At 39.0% G+C, this 26,282-nt stretch overlaps 4 protein-coding genes, 2 long non-coding RNA genes and 1 other non-coding gene across 16 annotated transcripts in view; 4 read left to right on the top strand and 3 right to left on the bottom strand.

Annotated features, from left to right (window-relative positions):
* On the top strand, positions 3,077–6,993 carry LOC104720931. Of its 8 annotated transcripts, none has more exons than XR_756860.2 (18): positions 3,077–3,343; positions 3,452–3,540; positions 3,674–3,740; positions 3,841–3,965; positions 4,064–4,127; positions 4,227–4,310; positions 4,394–4,457; positions 4,566–4,651; positions 4,750–4,835; positions 4,961–5,108; positions 5,219–5,249; positions 5,363–5,460; positions 5,533–5,616; positions 5,712–5,816; positions 5,997–6,131; positions 6,337–6,505; positions 6,615–6,692; positions 6,867–6,993. It is a non-coding gene; the product is annotated as an uncharacterized LOC104720931 (long non-coding RNA). The 8 variants fall into 8 exon arrangements; XR_756861.2 differs by having other exon boundaries at positions 5,219–5,268; XR_756862.2 differs by having other exon boundaries at positions 5,219–5,271.
* On the top strand, positions 7,529–8,440 carry LOC104720930. Its single transcript, XR_756855.2, has 4 exons — positions 7,529–7,551; positions 7,648–7,689; positions 7,884–7,957; positions 8,051–8,440. It is a non-coding gene; the product is annotated as an uncharacterized LOC104720930 (long non-coding RNA).
* Positions 15,026–18,832, top strand: LOC104720928 (tRNA (cytosine(34)-C(5))-methyltransferase-like). Its single transcript, XM_010438823.2, has 15 exons — positions 15,026–15,349; positions 15,458–15,546; positions 15,638–15,704; positions 15,795–15,910; positions 16,031–16,097; positions 16,180–16,228; positions 16,328–16,413; positions 16,496–16,755; positions 16,846–16,901; positions 16,980–17,065; positions 17,145–17,237; positions 17,317–17,590; positions 17,667–18,148; positions 18,249–18,483; positions 18,572–18,832. The coding sequence occupies exons 1-15, from the start codon at positions 15,200–15,202 to the stop codon at positions 18,739–18,741; spliced, it is 2,280 nt and encodes a 759-aa protein (XP_010437125.1). The 5' UTR covers positions 15,026–15,199; the 3' UTR covers positions 18,742–18,832.
* LOC104720929 (ras-related protein RABA4b) lies at positions 18,780–20,258 on the bottom strand. The gene is made up of 2 exons (XM_010438824.1): positions 19,848–20,258; positions 18,780–19,448 (listed from the first exon to the last, which is right to left on the bottom strand). The coding sequence occupies exons 1-2, from the start codon at positions 20,078–20,080 to the stop codon at positions 18,998–19,000; spliced, it is 684 nt and encodes a 227-aa protein (XP_010437126.1). The 5' UTR covers positions 20,081–20,258; the 3' UTR covers positions 18,780–18,997.
* On the bottom strand, positions 20,619–20,692 carry TRNAI-AAU. The gene has a single exon. It is a non-coding gene; the product is annotated as a tRNA-Ile (tRNA).
* Positions 20,797–23,091, bottom strand: LOC104720927 (phospho-2-dehydro-3-deoxyheptonate aldolase 1, chloroplastic; the record flags this gene model as incomplete). Its single annotated transcript, XM_010438822.2, is given in 5 exon segments — positions 20,797–21,237; positions 21,332–21,577; positions 21,793–22,069; positions 22,279–22,556; positions 22,639–23,091. Coding segments are annotated over 5 exon segments (1,494 nt in total), but the record flags the coding sequence as incomplete, so codon positions are not given.
* The window catches only part of LOC104716286 (haloacid dehalogenase-like hydrolase domain-containing protein At4g39970), a 3,021-nt gene continuing 1,524 nt past the window's right edge, over positions 24,786–26,282 (top strand). For 2 of the 3 annotated variants that reach the window (XM_019233156.1, XM_019233157.1), the window contains exons 1-7: positions 24,787–25,377; positions 25,448–25,492; positions 25,593–25,643; positions 25,732–25,806; positions 25,901–25,934; positions 26,040–26,095; positions 26,185–26,244. In XM_019233156.1, the coding sequence (XP_019088701.1) occupies positions 24,892–25,377; positions 25,448–25,492; positions 25,593–25,643; positions 25,732–25,806; positions 25,901–25,934; positions 26,040–26,095; positions 26,185–26,244 (807 nt within the window). In that variant the 5' untranslated portion in view covers positions 24,787–24,891. Of the gene's footprint in view, positions 25,378–25,447; positions 25,493–25,592; positions 25,644–25,731; positions 25,807–25,900; positions 25,935–26,039; positions 26,096–26,184; positions 26,245–26,282 lie in introns of all 3 variants that reach the window. The other variant, XM_010438820.2, reaches the window with a different exon arrangement.

Here is a 26,282-nt window from a genome sequence, read left to right as displayed (position 1 = left end):
TCCCTTGCCAAATAGATCATACCATCGAAGGTGAGGTTGTTCCTATTTTTCCATAAAAACCACAAGATCCAGGGGAAAGTTCTTCTAACCTCTGAGTCCAGTCTTGTGTTTTTCCCCATCAATAAAACTGAGTGCATGTTTTGGTAAATCGAATTCTGGTCGAAACCTCCTTCTGGACAAGGGAAGCCCGATAACGCCCAAATTTGTCTAGCGATCGTGCAAGAGAATAATACATGGTTAATAGACTTTCCATTCAGTCCACATGCTTGACAGCGCATATCTAGTTTAATTCCTCTAGAAGCCAACCTATCTGCAACTGGGATTGCTCCGCTGACCGCTTTCCACAAGAAGATCTTTATTTTTGAGGGAGCCTTGACCTTCCAGATACGTTCCTTAATTCCATTTAAAGAAGGGAGCATGGTAGCAAACCGGAGTTCCTCCTCTTTATTAGACTGAGCTGCTAACCAGTAGCCGGATTTCACACTATAGTCCCACTCTTGTTATATTTCCAGCACATGAAGTCAGGAGAAGAGACCAGCGGTTTAGATTTTCGGATCAGAAGAACATCAGAGGGGAAAAAATGTTCTTCGAGAGACTCTATACACCAAACCTTGGTCTCCTGGTCAATAAGAACAGCTACAGATAGATCTATGTCCACCAAGATGTTTTTCATTAATGGGGCTCTCATTCGGTTCTCATCATCAAGCCATGGAGAAGTCCAAACTTTTAATTACTGACCATCACCTACCTTCTGCTTCAAACCTTTAAGAAGTAAAGATCTTTTACAATATGCTTCTCCAAGCATAGGAGGGCCTTACACCAAGATCAGCTTCCAGGAAAGGCGACTCACTATAATAGCGACTCTTAATGAACTTTGAAAACAGACAATCTGGCCGGTTTAGTAGTCGCCAAGCTTGTTTGGCCAAGAGCGCTTGATTAAAAAGTTCAATATCTTTAAAACCCAATCCTCCTTGATTCTTTGGCAAACACAATCTTTCCCAAGCTATCTAGCTGATCTTCTTATGGTTCTCCATTGAACTCCACCAGAAGGAGGACATTGCTCCCGACAAGGCTTCACAAGTTCCTTTAGGCAACTTGAAACAGGACATGGCATACACCAACATCGCCATGCCACCGTTTTTAGCAGGATCTCTTTGCCACCTTGAGAAAGTGTTCTAGCAAACCAGCCTGACAACCGATTCTTCAGCTTGATGTTGATGTAGGCTAGCATTTCTTCTTTTGACCCGCTGAAACATTCCGGTAACCCTAGATAGGTGCTTGCACCGCCTTCCGCAAATATACCTAGCTTATTCTTTACTGCGACTTTGATAGGATCGGGAACCTTTGCTCCAAATGTGATATATGTATAATTTTTATTTTGCACTTTAAAATATAATCCAAAGATATATATGTTCATGGATCTTCTGATTCCGAGACTAATCTGCATATCCTTCAAAATATTTAATGAAGTGTGTATATCAGTTAAAAAAAACAATTTCATAATTATTCTATTACAACGAAACTAATTAAGCCACCATACTATATAGCTTCAACAGTTTATTGTAATTCGATCTTTTGCTCATTTATTGGTAGGGCTACATATAATTAGTAGAGGCTACTAGGCCACGAACATATTTTCACTTTTCTACATTTTATTTGTATAATCACGTGAGACAAAACACTCTAACCTACATCCAGTTGTTTAGAATATTTAGTTTTATAGGGTCAAATAGAGCAATTAAATTTATAATTGCTATATGAAGAAAATATAATTTTTTTTAACATGCATGCACATCCTTAAAACGTTACAATTAATATACATATAGTGGGATAGTGCCATAGTGGCTAACAAATCCAATTGATATATATATGGTAGTTGAAATTTGAGTGGCTCAATACTAATGATTCCATGACATAATGTAAATCGCCCATACTAACGACCAAACATTACGTTCATGACGATACTCTCTTGCATTTTAATATAATACAAAATACAATTATACCTCATTATATTATAAACTATAAGACAAGTATTCTATAAAAAAAAATTATAAGATCAAATTAAACTTGTATGCTAAGATTTACACAATTTAATTTATGAAATTTCTAAAGATCAAATGCTAAATGTCAAGTGATAGAAGAAATTTCTACCAAAAAGAAGTGATAAAAGAAACTGTCCATGTTTGATGGGCTGAAATTGTTTTTGTTGGGCTATGTGTAGGTTAACTAATAATCTAATATAGATCTCTTCCCAATCTAATACTGTGGCCGTAAACGAAACTCCCCGATCCGTATGAATGGTAAACAACAAAAGAACACGTGTCGCCCAAAGAGAAGATAGACTTTGGATTTTTTGAAAAAGGAGATATACAAAATTAAAAAATAATTATACAAAATTTAAGCAGATAAATTGAAAAATAATAATAATAATTCAAGAAATAAAAAAATACAAAAATATAAGTAAAGGTAACTCATCAAATTCTAAAAAAAGATTATATGTTTTTCAATGTAATTATGTTTTCATTGCATAAAAATTGGTTTAGACTCTAGAGTTCATTTACCGAGGAGAGATATCAAAACACTTGCAGACAGTTTACTTTTTGGTTTACTACTATGTAAGAAAGATACAAACGGCTAAAGAACCTTGCATAAAGAGATTGCATTGTATGAAAACGTGAATAATAAAAAGTTAGGGTCGGACTGTCGTCTCGTATAAATTAAAATTAAGAAACAACACAACAATAAGCCCAACAAGAAAAGTCGAAATTGAGCCCAATAGGCAACCCAATAAGAATGCCAACTAACAAAAGAACACGTGTCGTCTTCTTAGAGTAAGGAAATTTTGGAAAAAAGAAACTAGAGAGATGAACCGTTGTGAGTCTATAATGAATTTCCTTCTTGTTTTGTTATTATTTTCAGCATAAATCGCAGAAAAGGAAATTTGGTAAATAAAAAAAAAAAAAGGGAAAAGGAAAATTTCCTAATCCTAATCCTAATCTTAATCCTATTTTTATGTGTTGATGTTAGCGTTCTTATAATTATATTTAGTATATAAAGAGACTCTCACACACTCATCTGTTCTTCTTAACCTGAGAAACCAAAAATCGAAATAATCTCTTCTTCTTCTGCGAAGACGATGATGATCCATCTCCGACGAGTGAACCACTCTCTATCTCTCTCTCTCAGCCCTCCATCATCACTCAGGAGAAACCCTAATCCGCAAGATTGATCGGAGCGAAGCATCTCACGGTTTCTCAAAACTCTAAAATCTCTCTACGGACCCTAATTCTCGAACATGGCGCGTCTCTTATTCAGCCACCGCCTACTCCGCCCTTCTTCCCCGGTTCGGCCCCCTTCTTCTTCTTCGTTTTCGATTTCGATTTCCTCTCTCTCTCTCTCTCTCTCGTAGTAAGTCAAGTCTCCTCTGTTTCTCTCTCACACTCCAGTACAGTACTCTTTTCTTCTGCAGGTCTTCTAGGGTTCCGAGCCAAGGAGATGGCCTTGTTTTTCAATCGGGCTCTTAATTAATCTCTAACAGAGGTTTGCTCTTTTGTACATCTTCGCATAATTTAGTCTCATTCCTCACTTCACACCATCGTTGTTGCTTATTGTTGTTAGCAATTAAGCCATAGAAAACCCTAGATTCTGGTCTCACTTATCTCTTGTGTTTTAGGATCTCTCCGGTGTTCTTTGCTGTGGGATCTTGTCTCGTCCAAAGCGTGGGTGCGGATCACACACAGGTTATGCTTTTAAATTTTTTTCTTGTTGTTTTGTTTACAATTACAGTTTAGTGTTTAATTACTTGTTAACCATGTTGCTTCTTATTCTTATTTTGTGCAGCAGGAGTAGCTCCGATCGAGATGGTTTTGAAGAATGGACAAGTTTCATAACCAAAATTTGTCATCTCATCAAGCCAACCACAGGAGAAGGTGATCTTGTTTGCGCATTGCCAAACAGTTGAGCAGGTGAGTACTCTTATTCGTTTTCCACCACTCATTAATCAGTTTGCTTTTTCTGTATACTTGTAGCTACTAATTATGTCTCTGGATTTTATGGTTTCGAGTTGTGCGAATCTTCAAGGGATGTTGCAGGACAACAGTTGGCTCTTGCTCGCTGCTGGTGCCGAGGTAAAGAGAAGTCTTTCTTGCAATCACCGCTCTTTTTTCTTTTAAGTGACAGATGTTAATCTGATTTGATGCAATCATTTCTTTTTTTTTTATTTGCAGGACAACAGTTGGCTCTCTCGTTCAATCTGTGTGCTCGCTGCAGGTGCAGAGGTAAACAGGTAAGAAGAAGAAGAACCCCTTGAGGTATTGTTTCAATCATCCTTCACTAGTTATTTGAGTTCAACATACTTTTATTTTTTTAACCAATTCTTTTGTTATTGCCTCAGGATTAAAAGGAAGCCTCAGGGTATTAATCAAGTTACTCCTCCTTCTACCGAATCAACCACAGAGGTTAACAATTACAGTTTTGTTGGGTTTAATTACAGTTGCAGTTTTTTTTTTAAGTTTCACCTGATGTGATATGTTGGTGGCTAACAGATGGTGGTATTTTTTTAGCAGGTTTTTCAAGGACACGTTTGGAAGACCTCTATTTACAAGAACATCACACAGCCTCCGTATCTTTCTAATCCTGCCTTTTAGCTCAGGTTCTTTCTTAATTTGTACTTGTTCAGATTCATTTGCAACAATTACTAGTGTGCTCGCTAATCCTGATGATTTTGATTTTGTAAAATCTCTCTCTCAGGTTCCGAGCCAGCCAAGCAATGGCCAAGGAGATGGCCTTGTTAGCCTTCAATCGGGGGCTCCTAAGCTCTCTAAACATACACAGAGGTTTGCTTTTTACATCTTTGCATATATAATTTGGTCTCTCGCACCATCGTCGTTTCTTGTTGTTAGCAATTAATAGATAGAAGAAAATCATGGATTGGTCTAACTTACTTTTTCTTGTGTTTTAGGATCTCTCCGGTTCTTTGTTTGCCAACTTCTCTCGTCCAAAGCGTGGGTGGGGAATCACAGGTGGTTATGTAATCTGATTCACGAGTATCATCAAGTCAATTACAGGACAAGGTGATCTTGTTTGCGCATTGCCAAACAGTTGAGCAGGTGAGTTATCCTATACATTTTCCACTACTCGTTAATCAGTTTGCATTCCCTCTATACGATTTCCACTTGCATGTTTCTAATTACTTGTCGTTTTGTTATTGTTAATTTAGATTTGTGGAGGATCCTTCCTACGATTGATCGGTGATGGCTTTGATTGATCGTTGTCAAGCGTTTTCTCTTATCTTCTCGTCTAGAATCATCTGTTTAGGTATGCATGTTTCTAATTACTTGTCGTTTTGTTATTGTTAATTTAGATTTGTGGAGGATCCTTCCTACGATTGATCGGTGATGGCTTTGATTGATCGTTGTCAAGCGTTTTCTCTTATCTTCTCGTCTAGAATCATCTGTTTAGGTAAGGTTTCTTCAGATATCTCGTGCTACATCCTCGTATTAGCCTTTTTTATGTTTTTCTTTTCTTCTGCAGGTCTTGTGGGGTTAGAGGACAAAAAGGTTGGCCAGATAAAACATTTCCCCTCTTTCAGTTGGGTGATTTCCTAAGTATTTAACGGTATGCTTACATATTCTCAGTTTAAACCTAACCTGTCTTGGTTTGCTGACTCGAATTCTTGTATATAAAAAGTTGCTTTTGTATTTCTTCTTCAGGCATTGGAATCTTTCTATGAGAAGTTGGATCCAGATTTTATCAACATCAGGACAAAGGCCAGAGAGGTGTTGCAGAGGGAGGACGATCTTGATGAAATTGTCTAGGTACGTGTCACTTAAGATGAAACTGATTTGTGATATTGTCTTTTGTTCATTTAAGTGCAAAAATTTAGTAGTTTGAAAATGATTAGGATGAAGCTGATTTGTGATATTGTGATTTGTTAGTTGGATGTTTTTTGTGATAATGATACAGCCTCTAATATGCCTCTCTTTCCTCGCACGCAGAATAATTATTGGAGGACTCACTTTACTGTACCAAGGAGTCATGTAGCCCTGTGGTCCTAAAAAAATACTGTGGAATTTGAGTAAGAGGAACTCGAGAAGGCACCAAAATTCAAAGCAAAACCTTTGAACAAAAAGGTAATACTGAAGTGGTGTACTATTTACTTCAGTTATCTCTCTCTCAATCTAACTTGGAATCACATTAAATCACCTAGATAGATGGGCATCTTTGGCAACACCAAAATATCTTGATACCTTTTTTCTGAAATAACAATATTTATTGCGTCTTTCAGTTCAACTCTCGAGTGATTTTTCTTGATACCATTGATGGTTTTGATTGTAGGTCTGAATGATGAGTTAAGATATGAGTACTAAAGAATCGTTTTTTTGTTGGAGCTTCGTCGATTTGAGATTGATTAAAAGTTGTCTGATGATGAATCCATTGCACTTTGGCCAGAAAATGTGTCAAAATTATCTCAAGCCAAAGGGAATCATCAGAAAAGTGTGAAAAGGTAGGTCATAGGTGACATTCTTAACAACCATTCTGATACGCAAATGTGGTCGCACATTTCTCTCTTGTTATAGGTGTTTTTCATGTGTTGATTGTCTCATTATCCTCAGGGAAACGAGTATTTTGCTGACCTGCTTTATGATCCTTCATTTGAATTCACTCACGACTCCCGCCAATGGCTTGATTGAGTAACGTCCCTCGAATCACTTTCATTTGTAATTTGAATCAGAATCATTGATCATTTCGTTTCTGCTGATTTGGTGCCTCTCTTTGCAGATGCTTGACTAAAATGTATGCGGTTCATCCAAACTGAATAACTCATATCAAACACTTGTGTGTTCTGTTTTTTTTTTTTTCTGCAGGGAAGCTCAATCGTGGTCTCTCCATGGTTGATCCTTGATAGCTACAAGCTGAAGCAATGCCAAGACTTGACCGATAAAGAGACTTTCATTTTGTGTGCTCTGAGGTTGTGCATTTTTTTGTCTATTATCTAGGTAGCGTGTGATAGTTTTATCATTTATGGTACAATGATAAGTTGGTGGGAACAAATTCTTACTGTCTTATTTGTCTTGTTGCAACAGGAAGTTTTGCTTTGGATCAAATCAGTTGTGAAGGAAAATGGAGAAAAACATATCGAAAGAGCAGTTGAAAGAATATGTTTGGAAGACGTTGAACAGTGACAAGGTAAAAAAACACACAATTCCTCTACCTTGTCATTCTTTGCTTTATGGTCTTGTACATGACTGATAAAAGTTTCAAAAAAATGGAGCATGCGAAAATGAATTGAAAAATCATGTTATGAGTCCTTTGGTCTACCAGTTCCATAGCTTCTAGTAACTAATACAGCCCTAAGAGATTTCGATAACTAATTTACCTTTTTTCCTTCGCCTGACAGTCTACTAAATATCTCTGTTGACCTCGTCATGATTTTGTCTGCAGGTTGTTCCAGGATATGGACACCATGTTCTGCGCAAAACTGATCCAAGATATGTATGGCAGAGAGAGTTTGCGTTGAAGCATTTAACTGATGATCCTCTTTTCCAGCTGGTATTTTTTTGTTTTTTCCTTCTAATCTGTTGTGCTCTCAAAATTCTATCAATTTCCAGTGACTTACAAATTCTTCCTACTCTGTAAATGTCAAAGCTTTACGAAGTTGTACCACCTGTTCTCACGGAGCTTGGAAAGGTAGTATCTCTATCATCTCTAGTTTAGCAGGGGGATCGTTTCATGTAAGAGATTACGTTGAAAGTTTGACACGCCTGAGAAAATAGGATCTTAAATGTTCCACCAACAACACCTATATACAAGGCTATCGAACTCCGTTGCCAATCTTTTCGAATTTTGAATATACTTACAAATGCTATGATGGCTTGTTATAGGTGAAGAACCTTTGGCCAAATGGTGATGCTCATAGTGGGGTCTTGCTGAACCACTATGGTCTAACCGAAGCAAGGTAAGAAACATACATATATCTATGCATCTTTTAAAGTATCATTGTGTCATAGGATAGTACTCACAAATACATAATGTTTTGCGTTTTATATAGGTACTACACCGGCGTGCTCTTTGGTGTTTTCAAGGAGTCTTGGTATCTGCTCTCAGGTATCTCTATATCTACACAATGAGTAAATAAGGAAATAAAAGTCATCAGGAGGCACAAAAACATAGTAAAGAAATGATTGAAAGACAATTAATTTTACTGTCCAACTATCAAAAAGAACCAAAAATCCCGAATTAAGGTGACCGATCCTGACCAAACCTGTATATAAAACCATCACAAAAGAAACAAACTTACAAGGGCAACTATTAGCGATGAGAAAAGTTTGTTAGGATTCAAAAAATATCTTATTTCTCATTAAGGAAAAGTTAACTGTACAAAGTGTATTTATACAACAACTATACACGGTTAAGTAAATAAATACCAATGGCTTAATTTAACCAAAGTATCAAACCAAACCAACTAATAATAGCAACTGCGTCACGAGAAGCCATGATGATAATGTCAGTACAAGAGACAGTGGCAGGACAAGCCTTTTCTAATGCAATTTTGATGTTGTCTACTACATTAAACGATCTCAAAGAGCCTATGTTGGCAAGAGCGAGTTTCTCTCCCAACAATGTCGGTGTGTCATCGAGCAATATAGAGCCATCACATCCCTACAAGTCTACAACACACACAAGACAATAGGTTATATGATGATTTCATAAATGAATTGATCTTTATTAAAACGTGGTTGTAATATTAATTTTACATTAACAAAGCAATCATGAAACTGCAAACGCATAATGGAGGCAACACTTCGAGCTTCTTTCAACATATCTTTTCTCATCTCTTCCCTGACGATGGATTCAGCTTTTGGGCATGTCTTCCCGAATGCTGGCTGGAGAGTTTCTCCGGCCACCACCGTCAAAAGAAGCAGGCACAAAAAAACATTTAGAACTAAATTCATATATATTTTTAATTTGAAACGAAATGTATTATCTTGTTAAATCTCTATATGTTTATGTCCTTTGCATTTGCTGGATTTTATTATTCCATTAGTAACTATTTGTTTCTTGATTACTCAAAACACATTTGGACTCTTCTAAAGCAATTAATTTCTTTCCGTATTTATTCTCAAATCTCATCTTACATGGCATAACAACAAAAATATTATTATCTTCTATAGTTTACCAAAAGAAAAAGAAACAAAAAAATAGTCAATAATATCAAATTTGACTCACAGTAATCATCTCATAGAAAAGGAAAGCTCAAGTCTAAAATTTTAAGTTTTGTTTTAATAAACCTAATGTAACAAATACATTGAATTATACAAATAGCCAATGATTATATAGAAAAAAAAAGAAAGAGATAAAACCATCTTTTTAATGGTCGCATCTAATTGACGTTCAAAATGAGAAGATGCGTTTGTCGCAGCGTCACGTTGCAGATAAAACCATCTTTTTAATTCTGTAATACAATTTTTTTTTAAGAAAACGACTGGAAAAAATATGATGGAGGCGACGACGAATCTAGGTTTTTGAATGTTCTCCAGTGTAATCGTGTCGGATTGGTTTCGGGTTCGTGCGGTCCTCGGGATATCTGACTCGTCTTCTCTATCTTGTCTTTTTTGGCATGTAAGGATACGAATCAATGGTTTTAACGGAGACGATTTAATCTTCGTTTGGAACTATGGTGTTAATTTGGTATTTTGGATCGCTTTGGATAAGCGGATTCGGGATCGAGGTATTCGATCGACTTTAGTGAGCCTCGTGATTGAGATATTCCAAATCTCTCTGACCCAAATCAAGCCTCCGCCATCGCCGTTAATAGTAGATCTGGCAGACCAAACAGATCGCATGGATTGTGAAATCATATGGTGTTAATTCGGTTATTTGGTTCTCTTGGGATAAGCGGATTCGGGGTTGAGGGATTCGATCGACTTTAATGGGCCTCGTGATTGAGGTATTCCAAATCTCTCATTCCTTGCGATCTATCTGGTTTGCCCGATCTGCTATTAACGGTGATGGCGGAGGCTGGATTTGGGTAAGATTTTTGAACTCAATTCGAACCAAAATTGAGGATTGATTTGCAAGGGAGAATATCAAGGGTTCGCTCCTTTTATTTGACAGGATTAATGATGATATCGGATTCTCTTTTGATTCTGGTGTATCACAAGAATTTCGTTAGCTTTTTCTGCTTCGAAAACAAACAGAGGATACGATTGGAATATACTAACGCAAGGGGGATTTTGGATATTATTCTGGTGCTGGCATATCAAGTGGCTACCATTTGCCATTTATGTTTCAAATCGGTAGGATTAATAGCTTATTTGACTTGAAATGTTTGGGACTATATAAAGGACCGTGTTGTAGCCATTAGTACTCATCACAACTTTCTCTATTTCCTTGTTTCAGTTCTCGGTTTCCTTGCTATATTTTCTGAGAGTTCTCTTTCCTTGTCCGGTTGGTGTTTTCGAGTCTGGATGGTGAGTTTCATCATGTCTCAGAGTGCTTTACTGGGGAAGAATGTGGAGAACAAGAATGATGAGGGTATCGCTCCTAAGCGTAGAATCAAAATCCCATATTTTGATAACTCAGCTTTGATAGCGGGATACAAAACAATGGTGGGTCGCTGTATGAATCCCAGGGTGCAAGATATGAAATCTCTGCTGATCATGCTTCCCAAGTTTTGGCATGTGGAAGGAAGAGTTGTGGGAGCTGACTTAGGGCTTGGGAAGTTTCAGTTTGATTTTGACAATGAAGAGGATATCTTGGAGGTACTACAAATGGGTCCATTTCATTTCGATGGCTTGATGGTGTCCATGGTGCGTTGGAGTCCAACAGTGGATCCTGCCTACCCTTCGGACTTAACCTTTTGGGTCAGCGTTTTGGATGTCCCATTTCAGTTCTGGGCTGAACCAACCTTCCGCAGCATTGGTTCAGAGCTTGGTCGGGTGGAGATGGTGGATATTGATGGCGGGAGAGTGAAAGTAACAGTAATTGGTTTTAAGCCCTTGTGCTTTGATACGGTGATCGAGTTTTATAACGGGGAAGAGACCATTGTCAACCTTCATTATGAGCGTCTTCATGGCTGCTGTAAGAAGTGCTCCAGCCTATGTCACGATGTGGATCATTGCCCATTGTGGGCTACCAACAAGATTACTCCGGCTTTGCATGATCCAGTGGAGGATGTTTCAGTTCGTCCGCTACAGAGTTACAAAGGAGCTGTTGAATGACAGGAATAAGGGAAAAGATAAGGAGGTGGAGAGTCGAGGATCATCTCAGCCCAGACAGCGTCCACCTAAAGGAAAACCGGATGGAGGGGCAACGGGTGAACCTTCATCTAAACCTCGCCGGTCCAACAACTCTGTGCAGTTTAATGATCACCGCCACAGAGCTAGACCTACAACGACCGTTGCACCGCCCTTGGCTTTTGTGACAAATGGATTTCTTGGATCATGTGGTGCGTGACATTAGTTGAATATAGTGTCCTATTAAATGGTTAATCACAGGGATCCATAATTCCATCTAGAGGGCTCCGTGAGGGAGACCCCTTTTCACCTTATCTTTTTATCATTTGTACTGTGGTCCTTATTGCAAATCTACGAAAAGCAGAAATGTCTAACCTTATTACGGGTATTAAGGTCTCCACTGCGTGTCCGGCGATCTCTCTTTTATTGTTTGCAGATGACAAACTGTTTTTCTGTCGGGCTACGAAGGAGCAGTGTGAAGTTATTTTGGGGATTCTCAGACAATATGAACGGATTTCTGGACAGCGGACATACAGTAGATGCGGATGTACGTGAGGATTCAAAAGGCATTTTGGGTATTACCACTTTGGGTGGTATGAGCTTATTCTTGGGAATCCTGGAAAGTCTTGGTGGGTCGAAAACCAAAATATTTTCCTTTGTCCAGGATCGGTTGCAAAAACGAGCTGGTGGATGGCCGGTTAGGTAACTGTCTCGGGGAGGGAAAGAGGTCATGATCAAATCGGTTGCGACCGCTGTTCCTACCTTTGTTATGTCCTGTTTTCGAATCCCGAAAACAGTTACACGGAAACTTACTAGTGCAATCTCCAACTTCTGGTGGAGTTCTTGAGGGGAAACACGGGGTTTACATTAAATCGCTTGGGACAGTTTGTGTGTTGATAAAAGGGAGGGAGGCTTGGGCTTTAGGTGTCTGGATGATTTAAAACCACATTGCTGGCTAAGCAACTATGGCGGTTGATTTCTGTCCCAGATTCTTTATTTGCAAAGGTTTTCAAAGGACGATATTATAAGCATTCTGATCCATTGGATCCAATTAAATCTTATTCTCCATCTTATGGATGGCGAAGTATGATTTATGCTCGCTCTCTGGTGAACAAAAAACTCATTAAACGGGTCGGATCTGGGGCTTCCATTTCAGTATGGTCTGACCCCTGGATTCCTGCTCAATCCCCGAGACCAGCATTGCGTTCAAGATCGCCAATCAATCCAACGCTTAGAGTTGAAACTTTCATTGACAAGACTTCACATTCCTAGAACTTGGCGTTGCTTTCGGCTTTTTTCGAGCCAGAGGATGTAGCCCTTATATATGCTTTACCCCTTGGCAATCTTACTACTCCGGATAGCTTGGGTTGGCATTTGACAAAAACCGGTGTTTATACTGTTAAATCAGGATATCAAGCTTTGCGCCAGAAACCGGAGAGTGATTCCCCTGTTTCCGGTCCTACTATTATTCCTCTACAGGCATTTGTCTGGCAGATTCGGTGTCCACCGAAGCTCAGACACTTTTTGTGGCAAGCTATTACGGGTTGTATGGCGACAACAANGAAAAGCAGAAATGTCTAACCTTATTACGGGTATTAAGGTCTCCACTGCGTGTCCGGCGATCTCTCTTTTATTGTTTGCAGATGACAAACTGTTTTTCTGTCGGGCTACGAAGGAGCAGTGTGAAGTTATTTTGGGGATTCTCAGACAATATGAACGGATTTCTGGACAGCGGACATACAGTAGATGCGGATGTACGTGAGGATTCAAAAGGCATTTTGGGTATTACCACTTTGGGTGGTATGAGCTTATTCTTGGGAATCCTGGAAAGTCTTGGTGGGTCGAAAACCAAAATATTTTCCTTTGTCCAGGATCGGTTGCAAAAACGAGCTGGTGGATGGCCGGTTAGGTAACTGTCTCGGGGAGGGAAAGAGGTCATGATCAAATCGGTTGCGACCGCTGTTCCTACCTTTGTTATGTCCTGTTTTCGAATCCCGAAAACAGTTACACGGAAACTTACTAGTGCAATCTCCAACTTCTGGTGGAGTTCTTGAGGGGAAACACGGGGTTTACATTAAATCGCTTGGGACAGTTTGTGTGTTGATAAAAGGGAGGGAGGCTTGGGCTTTAGGTGTCTGGATGATTTAAAACCACATTGCTGGCTAAGCAACTATGGCGGTTGATTTCTGTCCCAGATTCTTTATTTGCAAAGGTTTTCAAAGGACGATATTATAAGCATTCTGATCCATTGGATCCAATTAAATCTTATTCTCCATCTTATGGATGGCGAAGTATGATTTATGCTCGCTCTCTGGTGAACAAAAAACTCATTAAACGGGTCGGATCTGGGGCTTCCATTTCAGTATGGTCTGACCCCTGGATTCCTGCTCAATCCCCGAGACCAGCATTGCGTTCAAGATCGCCAATCAATCCAACGCTTAGAGTTGAAACTTTCATTGACAAGACTTCACATTCCTAGAACTTGGCGTTGCTTTCGGCTTTTTTCGAGCCAGAGGATGTAGCCCTTATATATGCTTTACCCCTTGGCAATCTTACTACTCCGGATAGCTTGGGTTGGCATTTGACAAAAACCGGTGTTTATACTGTTAAATCAGGATATCAAGCTTTGCGCCAGAAACCGGAGAGTGATTCCCCTGTTTCCGGTCCTACTATTATTCCTCTACAGGCATTTGTCTGGCAGATTCGGTGTCCACCGAAGCTCAGACACTTTTTGTGGCAAGCTATTACGGGTTGTATGGCGACAACAGCTAATCTACGACGTCGTGGACTAAGTTGTGACATGGAATGTGCGATTTGTGGAGCGGGGAGGAGACAGTCAACCATGCTCTCTTCTTATGTCCTCCAGCTCGGCAGGTTTGGGGTTTGTCCCACTTCCTGACATCTTCGGGTTGTTTTCCCTCGAACTCTGTCTATGATAATATGGACTCATTATTTTGGAGGTTTCAGGACATTCCTTCGGTAGAAGTGTTTCCGTGGATTTTATGGTATATCTGGAAGGCTCGCAATGATAAATTATTTAGCAATTTGGACTCCAATCCGGTAGCAATCTTATGGATAGCGGAAGAGGAATCAAAGCTTTGGTCCTCAGCTCAGGAAGAACCCCTAGGATCTTTCCCTCAGAGTGATTCTCGACCCCTATCCAGGTTTATGGCTTAGACTTGTGACACGGTTCACGGTTATGGGTCTAGTCATCGATGCTTTGTAGATGGATCTTGGAAGGTGACTGACCAGTTTATGGGTAGAGGATGGTATTGCATTTCTCCTAAGGGAGAATCTCCCGCTATGGGTGCATCTAATTCCCGACGTAGCTTGTCACCTCTCCATGCAGAAGTGGAAGCCCTAATCTGGGCAATGAGATGTATGATTGGTGCGGATAATGAGAAAGTAGTTTTTCTCACAGACTGTTCTGATTTGGTGAAGATGGTTTCTTCGCCTTCCGAGTGGCCTGCTTTCAAGACATATCTGGACACGATTGAAGATGATAAGGATAAATTCCTTTCATTTTCTGTTGTTCAGATTCCCAGATCACAAAATGGTAGAGCGGACAAGCTGGCGCGTAGAGCTAGATTGGAGTCGCTTCTAATTATCTATGTGAACAATTTTTCATTTAATTGGCTCGTTTGAGCTAATTTCTGTATTTGGCTGACAAAAAAAAAAAATTATGAACACTACTAAGCAGATTTAGATTTTTATTTCGTAAATTTTGTAAAATCTATAAACATGCATCTTCTTAGACAAGAGTTAATTAAAAATAATAATTATAAGCACGCATGACGCGCCTATTATATGCGCGTATGATTGATTTCAAACGTATATTTTTTTTCCATTAAAATGTTTTTTTCTAAAAAAAATCTATTAAACCTCTAAAAAGTAAAAACCCATCCATCGTTGCGACCTCGCCGGCGAAAGAACAAAAAACTCGGCGACGGAAACAAACAAAGATGGGAAGAAGAGGGAGACGACACAGAGGTACGTCGAATAGAAATCAAATCGAGAAGAGTAGAGAGGATGTTCAAAAACCACTTAAATCCGATGCTTCCAACTTCCAAAAGCCAATCTGGTCAAATCTTGATTTCGAAGACTATTACAAGGTAAGGTACTACTACTTTATACTACCAGAATCCAATGGGCTTCTAGAAATCTTGCTCCCTAAACAACAACATTGTGTATTGTTCTTTCTTGTTGTGGTGTCTTTTAAGGAGCAAAGGATAGTGAAAGCACAAGAGTGGGATTTGTTTATGGAGATTCTTCGTAAGCCATTGCCTGCTGCTTTCAGAGTTAATTCCAAGTACGTATCACTGTATATGCTTTGTCTATCTCCATCCCTGAAACGTTTAACAGTTTCATCATTCATGGTTTTAAGTTTTTTACTTCTTTAGTGGCCAATTTTGCGATGATCTTCGACTCAAGTTGGAGAATGATTTCATGAAATCTCTTCAGGCTGAGGTAAAAAAATTCATTGGCTCTTGTTTTTGTTTTTGTATTATTTTGTTCAATTCTCAAATGTTGGATGGATTCTTTGCCTTTTTTACTTAGGCTGTAGAGAGTGGTGAATTGGAGGCTATCAAGCCTTTGCCTTGGTACCCTAATAATCTTGCTTGGCATTCTAATTTTTCACGCAAAGAGATTAGGAAAAACCAGACACTTGAGAGGTACAACTTTGTTTCTCATGCCAGTTGCTTATATTCAATTCCATTGCCTTACTTGTTTTGAGTTCAATGCTCTCTTCTTCCAGTTACTTAGCCATTTTTTTTAATTGGGGTCTTATTCAGGTTCCATGAGTTTCTAAAGTTAGAAACTGAAGTTGGCAACATGACCAGGCAAGAGTCAGTTAGCATGGTATGGTCGTGTGTAACATTCTTTTAATCGCACTCAGCGGTACATTTTTATAGTTTTCGTGGTTGATTTTATGATCATGCAGGTTCCTCCTCTCTTCCTTGATGTACATCCAGATCATTTTATACTCGACAGTGAGTGTTTCTTATTCGACATTGTTTGATTTTGCTATGGAAAGGAGTAACCATTAACTGATTCACTCGTCTTTCTCTTTTTTTTTTCTTTCTGAATAGTGTGTGCTGCACCTGGTTCCAAGACATTTCAGCTGCTTGAAATAATACATGAGTCATCAGAACCAGGATCTCTACCTAAGGGAATGGTTTGTTATATACTCTATCATCTCCAGTCATTTTGGTTGATAGATATTTTTTTCTTGTTTCTAATTGTTTTGGTTGAATCAGGTGGTGGCGAATGATGTTGACTATAAAAGATCTAACCTTTTTATTCACCAAACGAAAAGAACTTGTACGACCAACTTGATGGTCACTAACAATGAAGGTCAACATTTCCCTAACTGCAACACCAAGGGAACCTTGTCCAAAGAAGCATCTGAGATTAATCATCATACCAGTAACCATCTTCTCTTTGATCGTGTCCTATGTGATGTCCCATGTAGCGGTGATGGTACTCTGCGCAAGGCTCCAGACATATGGCGAAGATGGTTTGTTCACATTTCTGAGCTTCCAAATTGACATTTGTTGATTTCCAGTTGCTTCAACATTCTTACTTGTTTTCCTCGGTTTCTTCACAGGAACTCTGGATCTGGAAATGGACTTCATAGTCTACAGGTTGTGCTTGCAATGAGAGGTAAGCTTTTTTCCTAACAAGGTTCCATTAGCAGAATCTTATTATTTGATTTTCATCTGCATTGTCTCGTGGCTTCAGGTTTATCTCTGTTAAAAGTTGGTGGGAGAATGATATACTCAACCTGCTCAATGAACCCAATCGAAGATGAAGCTGTTGTTGCTGAGGTAATCTATTAGTTTCTTTCTTCTTTCGCCATAAACCCATTCTTTTGGATTTTGATATATTATTGTTAGTATTTTGCAGATTCTGAGGAGGTGTGGATGCTCTGTTGAGCTTGTAGATGTCTCAGATAGGCTTCCTGAACTTATTAGAAGACCAGGTCTTAAGAAATGGAAGGTACAAATATACCTATTACTTTGAAGTAAGACAAAGAGTAGTGAAGTTTTAATGCTGTTTTGTATCTGTGTGGATTTAGGTGCATGATAGAGGTGGCTGGTATAGATCTTACAAAGAAGTTCCAAAGTCACAGAGAGACGGAGTTCTTAAGAGCATGTTTCCTTCTGGTAAAAGTGATAAAGACTCAACGGGTGGCGGAAACATTTACGAAGAAATTACTTCTCTCTCTTCTGATGAATCAGCTGAGGAAGTCTGTGATCTTCCCCTTGAACGTTGTATGAGGATACTGCCTCATGATCAAAACACTGGAGGATTTTTCATTGCAGTCCTTCACAAAGTTTCACCTCTACCAGGTGAATTTGAAGAGCTTCTGCTGCATAACCTCTCTAGTTGATTCTTCAATACGAATCACGGATCATTTTCTTGCAGAATTTCAGGAGAAAATAAATCAGAGAAGGAATTTTTCTACAAGAAAGACCATCAACTCGTATGAAGCAGTATCTGACACTGTGGTTACTAAACCTGAAGAGGGTGTAGAGGGAGTAGTTTTAGAAGTAGCAGTTTCAGAGAAAGAAAACACCAGCGAAGAAGGCATAGTAGAATTGGCTAAAAAACTTGATGATATGGGAGGCAAGAGAGAAGTACCATTAATACAAGGGAAGTGGAAAGGCCTTTACCCTGTTGTTTTCTTGAGAGATGAAACAGTGATCAAGGGGATCAAGTCATTTTACGGCATCAAAGATGAATTGTTTCCGCTGTATGGTCATCTCGTGACTAGAAACAGCGACATAAGCAGCCACGGAAACGTGAAAAGGATATACTATGTTTCGAAAGCAGTTAAGGATATTCTTGAGCTTAATTTTGCAGTTGGGAAGCCGCTCAAGATCTCATCAGTTGGCCTCCAGATGTTTGTAAGTAACAATATAATTTCATCTCTCTATCTCTCGGTCAAATACGAAATAGCAGAGGCGGGATTTACTAACTTTTAAAACAAACCAACCAAAAACGCAGGAGAAACAATCGTCAAAAGAATGCGAAGCCAACTGTTGCTCATTCCGAATAACCTCTGAGGGATTGCCTGTGATCCTTCCGTACATGACCAAGCAAATACTTTATGCAACAATGGCGGATTTCAAGAATCTCCTGCAACACAAATCAATCAAGTTCCTAGATTTTATCCATCCACAGATTGGTGAGAAAGCAGAAGAACTAGCCTTGGGATCTTGCGTTATGGTTCTCGTTGATGGTGTGTATCAATACCCTAAGTTTTATATAAGATAATACTTTGGTTGGTCATGTGGGATATGCATTTAACGGTTTTTTACTTCCTACAGATACTCAGCTCGGGTCAGAACCAGTCAAAGTGAATTCATCAACAATAGCCATTGGTTGCTGGAAGGGCAAAGCTAGCTTAACCGTTATGGTCACAACACTCGCTTGTCACCAACTTATCCAGAGACTTTCTGATAGAAGAAGTAAAGAACTAGAAAATGCTGAGAATTGATTGTTTGAAAACTGCTGAGACAGCTTGATGATAACATAACTCTCAAAGACTATTGTTTCACATTTCAATCAAAAGCTATTGTTCCGATACTTTTTTTTTTTCCTCCTATGGGTGTCCAATTCCACACCATTAATGTTTAATGAACCAGCAAACAAGCCAGATCCCGAAAGAAGAATATACAATGAAAATAGCATTCTCTATCACCAGAATTCATGAGGGAAAAAAAAAAATGAATCTTGCTTTGTAACGAGACAGATCAAGAAGAAGTACAACACGTGCTGGTCTTAGCGGGAATGTCCTGTCCAGAACCTGGGATGACAATCTTCTTACCAGCCAAGGAACCGGGGTTATTTGAGTCGCCTTGATTCTCGACAGATGCAAGATTCTTCTTGTTGACCGTATTGTATATCTCTGTCATTAGAGTGTTGAAGGAGTTTTCCACATTGGTTGCGTTTAGTGCTGAGGTCTCAAGGAAAAAGAGTCCTTCCTTCTCAGCAAACTCTTTAGCGTCTTCTGTGGGAACAGCTCTTTGATCTTCAAGATCAGACTTGTTTCCAATAAGGATGATGACAATGTTCTTATCGGCGTGTGCCCTCAGTTCTTCAAGCCAACGAGGGATATGCTCAAAGGTTTCGCGTTTAGTCATGTCATAAACCAGCATTGCACCAACTGCTCCCCTGTAGTAGGCGCTTGTAACGGCTCTGTATCTGCGCTTAGTGCAACAAAACCAAAGTCACTACATCACAAACCAAAGATCAATCCCCAAAAATAGAAATAAGCCAAGGAATTATAAACAGTTAACTCTTAACATAACAACTTCCTTAAAATGTAGAATCCAAACAAGTAAAGCTGATCAGATAACCTAATCTAATTGTTCGATCGGATCAAAGTCTCTATAGTATACGTTCCATGATACAAATTCAGGATCTGGCCAAGACGGATCCATGAGTTTGTTCTCTAAACTAGCATACAAAATTCATGACAAGTAACAAAATCTAAACACAACTTTTCTAGTCAAACCAAGTCTCGCTTTCAGGGGGAAATTTTTTTTTTACAGATCCGTTGTAAATTCAATTCAGATTCGCGGAGAAACTAAGTAATCGTACCTTTCTTGACCAGCGGTGTCCCAGATCTGAGCCTTAATACTCTTTTGTTCAATGACGAGCGTACGAGTTTGGAACTCGACGCCTATGGTGGCTTTAGAATCCATACTGAATTCGTCTCTAGCGAATCGAGCAAGTAGCTGTGATTTACCTACAGCCGAATCTCCGATTAGAACGACTTTGAACACGTAATCCACTTTTCCCGATGCGCCGCCGTATCCGCCTCCTCCGGCCATCTCGACGGGCGAACTGTTGAAACACTTAGTTTCTATCTCAGGTATGAGAGATCGAGAATAGTTTTGTTTTGTGCTGTAGCTGTTAACTGGTGAGAGCGACGGAAGAATGAATCGTAGAGAGAATTTTTTTAAAAATACAAAGCTATTGATATGATTATTGATATGATTAATCTAAATCGTTGGGTTAAAACTTAAAAGAGTGATCTAATGTTTTCGAGTCTTTTAGTAAACTGAGAGTGAGACGAAGTCCGATCATGACATGTGGAATTTAGAGAGGTGAGGGACACGTGTTTGAGATCGAGAAGAAGTCTAGGGCTTATGGTTGGTGGGGATCACCGGAATAGAGTAAAGAGGTATGTAGGAGATTAGATTTGGATTAAGTGAGCGGGACACGATATTGATTAAATATTAATGAATGGGTCCCGAAAGCGTCGGCGTCGGATTGTTTGTTTACCTCTCTCCGCTCGTATCTAAATTAAAAATAAAATAAAAAACGTTTGAAACGAAACACAGAGAAAAAAGAAGGAAAAAATTGAAATGGCCCATGCAGGTTTCGAACCTGCGACCTTCGCGTTATTAGCACGACGCTCTAACCAACTGAGCTAATGGGCCTTTGTGATACTTAATATTTATTCCATATATTTTTTAAATATTTGTCTGACACCTTAGCGAGTTTTCATGTTTCTGTACGATATATATATGTAAAGAGAACATTACACTAGTAAGTCACACGGTTTACCATTAAGTTAACATAAAATAACACAGCAGAAAGGAATAGGGTTCGAACAGGTTTACTCCTAGAGAGGCTTTTGGGCTTTTAACTTAAGTCACCAGCTCACAGTACAAAGAGGAAAGTGTTCTTGGAATCAAAAAGTGTTATATAAAAGGAAAGAAAAAAATAGCACTCAAGAGACACGCTAGCTACTCGTTCTTCTCTTCCTGAGCCGTTCAGCAACAATGAAGGCCAGTTCAAGAGACTGTGACGCGTTGAGCCTTGGGTCACAGTGTGTGTGGTAGCGAGAACTGAGGTCATCGTAGGTCACAGTGCGGGACCCTCCAATGCATTCTGTCACGTTCTGACCTGTCATCTCGAGGTGGATACCACCCGCGTGGCTTCCTTCTTGCTCGTGCACATCAAGGAATGCTCGGACTTCAGCCTGTAGAAAAAGACAGGACGTTTTAATCACTGTTATATATGGCAAATATATTTGTTATGCTGATGAGAGGTTTTAGCTTATATAAAGTGTGTACCAGGATTGAGTCAAAGGCACGTGTTTTAAGACCGCAAGGTGCTTTGATGGTGTTTCCATGCATGGGATCGCAGACCCATGTCACAATCTGGCCTGATCTGCGGACTGCTCTGATCAGGTGGGGAAGCTTAACTCTCATGTTCTCGGCACCCATTCTCACAATTACAGTGATTCTTCCAGGCTTGTTGTTAGGATTCAGGATTTCTACTAGCTTGACCAGCTCATTGGGATCCATTTTGTTGCTCACCTGCATCATGTGTTTTGGATATTTAGTCAATTCAGCTTAAAATCCAAGCCAATAATAGCTTTGATTAAGTGGCAAGATAACAGGAATTAATACGAGACCAAGCATAAACCTCAAATGCTACTCTGTTTTGCTTTTATCATAACCAAAAATGATATCTACCTAATCCTTAGTTTTAGTATTTCAGTATTCTTTGAAAAAAAAAAAAGATAAAGTACCTTAATGCCCAGAGGATTAGCAATCCCCCTGAGAAACTCGACATGAGCACCATCCAATTGTCTGGTACGCTCCCCGCACCAAACCATGTGTGCAGAGCAATCATAGTAGAGACCAGAAGTAGAGTCCAACCTTGTGAGCGATTGCTCGTAAGGGAGAAGCAAGCACTCATGGGATGTGTAGAAATCAGTTGTAGTCATGAGTGGATGATCCTTGCCAAGTCCACACGCAGACATGAACCCCAAGGCCTCATCAACCCTGTTACCTAACTCCTGGTACCTGTACAAGAAAACAGAGGTAACCAAACAGAAAACCTTTAGCGCCTTGCCGAGTTACAATAGTTGCTAGCTATCACCATCACCAATTCATCCAGAGAAGTTTGCTTTCACATTCTATTCAAAGTAATATGCTTTCTTAAGATTAACAACATCTACCAAGTAAAAAAAACGAATTGATGACTAGAGCAAATATTGGGGGTGGGGGGTTACCTGTCAGCTTGCTCACTATGTTCAACAAAATCAAGGTTCCACTGAGTAACTCTTTGCATAGCAGCATAGCCTCCAGTGGCAAAGGCTCGAAGAAGGTTCAAAGTAGCAGCAGACTGAGTGTAAGCCCGAATCATCCTATTAGGATCAGGGATCCTAGATTTCTCATCAAAAGTGTCACCATTGATGTTGTCTCCCTTGTAGCTAGGTAATTTCACTCCATCAATCTCCTCAAACGGATCAGATCTAGGCTTAGCAAATTGACCAGCCATTCTCCCTACCTAAACCCCCACATAATAAAGATTCCGGTCAAAAACAAATCTGAAGCTAATACTCATCTGAGGATGGATGGATGGATCTGACCTTAATAACCGGAACTTGGCCGCCAAAAGTAAGAACAATACTCATCTGAAGCAAAACCCTAAAGGTATCTCTGATATTAGTAGCATTGAACTCCTTGAAACTCTCAGCACAATCACCTCCTTGGAGAAGAAAAGCTTTACCAACAGCAGCCTCAGCCAATCTCTCTTCGAGATTCCTAGCTTCTCCGGCGAAGACGATAGGAGGGAAAGCCTCAATCGTCTTAAGCACAGACTCAAGCTCGTTAGCGTCAGGGTAATCGGGAAGCTGCAGAGCCTTCTTAAGTTTCCAGCTCTCTGGAGTCCATTTCAATGCACCAGAAGAGGATGGTGACGCAACGGATTCCTTAACGGAAACAGAGTTTCTAGAAGGCTCAGCGGCGTGAACGGCCGTGACGAGTTTAACGGAGTTAGGCTTGGAGTTGACGGCGGCGGGGTGAAATGTGAAGAAGGAAGATTGACGGTGAGAGAGACGAGCGTCGCCGCCGGTAACGTAGATAGATCTGGAGGCGGCGTTTGAAAGAGCCATGAATTTAATTCCTTCTTCTCTCTCTGTTTCTGACTCTCTCTCTCTCTCTCTCTCTCTTGGGTTTGATTTGGTTTGGTATGAAGAGAGAGAATGAGAATGGGGGAGGGGCGGGTTGATGTGAGGAGAGAGAGAAGAAGAAACTGTGAATTTTATATATTTGTAGGGGGAGGGTTGGTTTTGACTTTTCATAGTTTCTTTCTTTTGCAGACAAAAAAAAAAAAAAAAAAAGGGTTGTTGGGGAATTTTGGAATTTGAAGCCGTCGAAGGGTATTTACGTAAATTGCTTTCCTTTGAGATTTTTTTTTTTTTTTGGTTGAAGACGTGGAAGAAGCTTTCTCTCTCTTTGGCCACCGCTAAACAAACGTTTTCCTTGAAATGTGTCCCAAAAAATAAAACCAATTTATAAATTATGAATGGGTTCTCTATTTGCTGTATATTTCCAAATAAGCAAGAATTTTGCAATTAGTTGAACTGATCAATAAAATTGGGTAGATTTTTTACAATTTTATTTTATTGTTTTGTCACAAAACTTTTGTGCAATTGAAAACCACATTATGAAATAAGGGAATAAAAAGATATTTCTATACATATAAATTTTTTTCGTTAGGTAGCTCAATAAAATATTTTTAAAATTAAGAAGGGGGAAGACTGGGAATTGGGGTTAATGACATAAATAGGGCTTCACCAACCAAATCAAGTTGCATATGATCTAAAGATTAATTTTGGTGTATCACCTAACACACACCCAATCCTTTTGTAAGATTACGATTTGAATTCATGATGGACCACGACGACGCCCCTTTCTATATTTGTCACCATCTTATACTAACTTCCTTTTATATCTATATAACAGAAGAATTAAAGAAAAAAACAAAAAAAAAATGGATAATTATAAACCATGCCATAATTATTACAATAAATTAAATGGATCATAGATTTGTATTCCTTTTAAAATCTGTTTTTATTGGATATAAAAAAGTTTAAGGGGAAAGTATTGTTTAGGATTTAGAAAGAATTTTAATGACTTTAAAAGTTAGGTAAAATATGTTGTTATTCAATCAAGACTTTTAAAAACTCTTTAAAAATTTTGTGTTATTGGTTGTGGATTTGTAAAAAGTTATCTAAAATCTTGATAAATCTAGTGTTATTGGATTAAGAGTTTTATAAAGTCATTAAAAGTTTTATGTTATTCAAGTAAAACAAAAGAATCTTGGATTGTTAATGAATTCAAATTTTATGTTATTGGTTTAAGATTTTATATCATTTCCTTCATAACAAAAGTCATGAAAACTCTTTCATCAAATAGAAAGATTTCACAAGATTAGAAAAAACAAATCATCAAGATTTTAAAAAATTTCCTAAACAATCTCTTAGAATCTTTTATTTTTAACTTTCAATTTTCTATGATTCTAACAATTAGCAAGAACATAAATTCATTAAAATTCTTTATAAATCCTAAACCAATACCTCCCCTAAGGCTATGGTGGTGAATATACTCATATATGGAACAAAAAAAATAAAAATAAATAAAGAGCGGTAAAAGTTAAGTTGATGACCGTTAAATTGCAAAGAAGAAGATTAGCCCATACAGAAACGGTTAGGAGCCACAGATTTATTTTTGCCTATGTATTTTATTTTATCTCACAAGAAGAAGTCGTCACAAAGTCCTTCTCTGTAACCACACACTCACAGAGTAAGTAAGACTCATCATCATCATCATCATCATCAATGGCGGTTGTTTATTGCAACCACTCGGCGGTTCTCCTCTCTCCATCCACCGCCGTTTCGTCCTCCCTTTCTTCTTCCTCCTCCTCCTCCTCGTCGCTGCTCCAAACGCTGCGTTTCAAATCCAGAAGCGTTTACTCGAAATCCAGAGTTTCTCCTGTCTCTGCATTATCATCGTCTCCTCCGCCTCCTTCACGGTCTCTCGAAGCTCTGATTTTCGACTGCGACGGTGTGATCCTCGAGTCGGAGAATCTGCACCGTCAAGCTTACAACGACGCCTTCTCGCATTTCGATGTTCGTTGCCCTCCTTCTTCCTCTGAGTCTCTCGACTGGAGCCTCGAGTTCTACGATAAGTTTCAGAACCTGGTCGGTGGTGGAAAACCCAAAATGCGTTGGTATTTCAAAGAAAACGGATGGCCAACTTCCACCATTTTCGACTCACCTCCTCAGAGTGACGATGATCGAGCCAAGTTAATCGATACTATTCAGGTCACTCACTCGCTTTATCTCTAACTGCAAAACTAAAAGATTTGGTTTTTATTTAAAAAATCTTTTGCAGGATTGGAAAACTGAGAGGTATAAAGAAATCATAAAATCAGGAAGTGTAAGTTTGCGAGTATTTTGATATCTTAGTTTTTGATTTGTTCTGAGGAGATAAACTAATAATAATAAATCTCTCTGCTTTTTTTTTTTTGGCTTTTCAGGTAGAACCAAGACCTGGTGTAATAAGACTAATGGATGAAGCAAAAGCTGCTGTACGTAATGAGTTCTTCTTTTCATATATACCTTTTTATAAATGTCTGAATTGGAATTTAGGTTCTTGAAATACTCTTCTTACTACAGGGGAAAAAACTAGCTGTTTGTTCTGCAGCTACAAAGAGTTCGGTTATAATGTGTCTCGAGAACCTCATCGACATCGTGAGTTGTTTTCTTTTCGCCACTCTATTGTCATCGACCGTCCTTCCTTCTTTCGAGTGTTTTTTCTTTGTCGCTTATATTTATGTCATCTTAGGAGCGGTTCCAAGGACTCGATTGCTTCCTTGCAGGTGATTTTATCACTTTCTCTCTTAAAGAGTTACTTACTCGGCATGTCTGTGTTAAACACTTCTTCCAAGTTTTAATCTATTTTGGTTGTATATTTGGCTTTGCAGGGAATGATGTGAAGGAGAAGAAACCCGATCCTTCTATTTATATTACAGCTGCCGAGGTAATATCAATCGAAGAAAGCAAAAACTTTATATAAAACTTACCAAGAATTAGCCAAATTTCACAAATTCTGGATTTTGTTGATTGCAGAAGCTAGGTGTTTCAGTGAAAGACTGTTTGGTCATAGAGGACAGTGTGATTGGCCTGCAGGTAAAATATCATATCTTTTGCTCGTCTACGAATCTTCT

Source organism: Camelina sativa, chromosome 11 (assembly GCF_000633955.1).
Source record: "Camelina sativa cultivar DH55 chromosome 11, Cs, whole genome shotgun sequence".
Taxonomy (NCBI): Eukaryota; Viridiplantae; Streptophyta; class Magnoliopsida; order Brassicales; family Brassicaceae; genus Camelina; species Camelina sativa.
Note: the sequence above shows the minus strand (reverse complement) of the source record. Positions and strands in the feature narration are given on the sequence as shown.

What these genes read in the sequence shown, in the direction of transcription:
- LOC104720928 (XM_010438823.2), top strand. Translation starts at nt 15,200, where the DNA reads ATGGGAAGAAGAGGGAGACGACACAGAGGTACGTCGAATAGAAATCAA. An exon ending in AGATCATTTTATACTCGACA is followed by an intron (nt 16,229 to 16,327) that starts GTGAGTGTTTCT and finishes CTTTCTGAATAG; the next exon opens with TGTGTGCTGCACCTGGTTCC. An exon ending in GGTTGTGCTTGCAATGAGAG is followed by an intron (nt 16,902 to 16,979) that starts GTAAGCTTTTTT and finishes TCGTGGCTTCAG; the next exon opens with GTTTATCTCTGTTAAAAGTT.
- LOC104720929 (XM_010438824.1), bottom strand. Translation starts at nt 20,080, where the DNA reads ATGGCCGGAGGAGGCGGATACGGCGGCGCATCGGGAAAAGTGGATTAC. An exon ending in GACACCGCTGGTCAAGAAAG is followed by an intron (nt 19,449 to 19,847) that starts GTACGATTACTT and finishes CACTAAGCGCAG; the next exon opens with ATACAGAGCCGTTACAAGCG.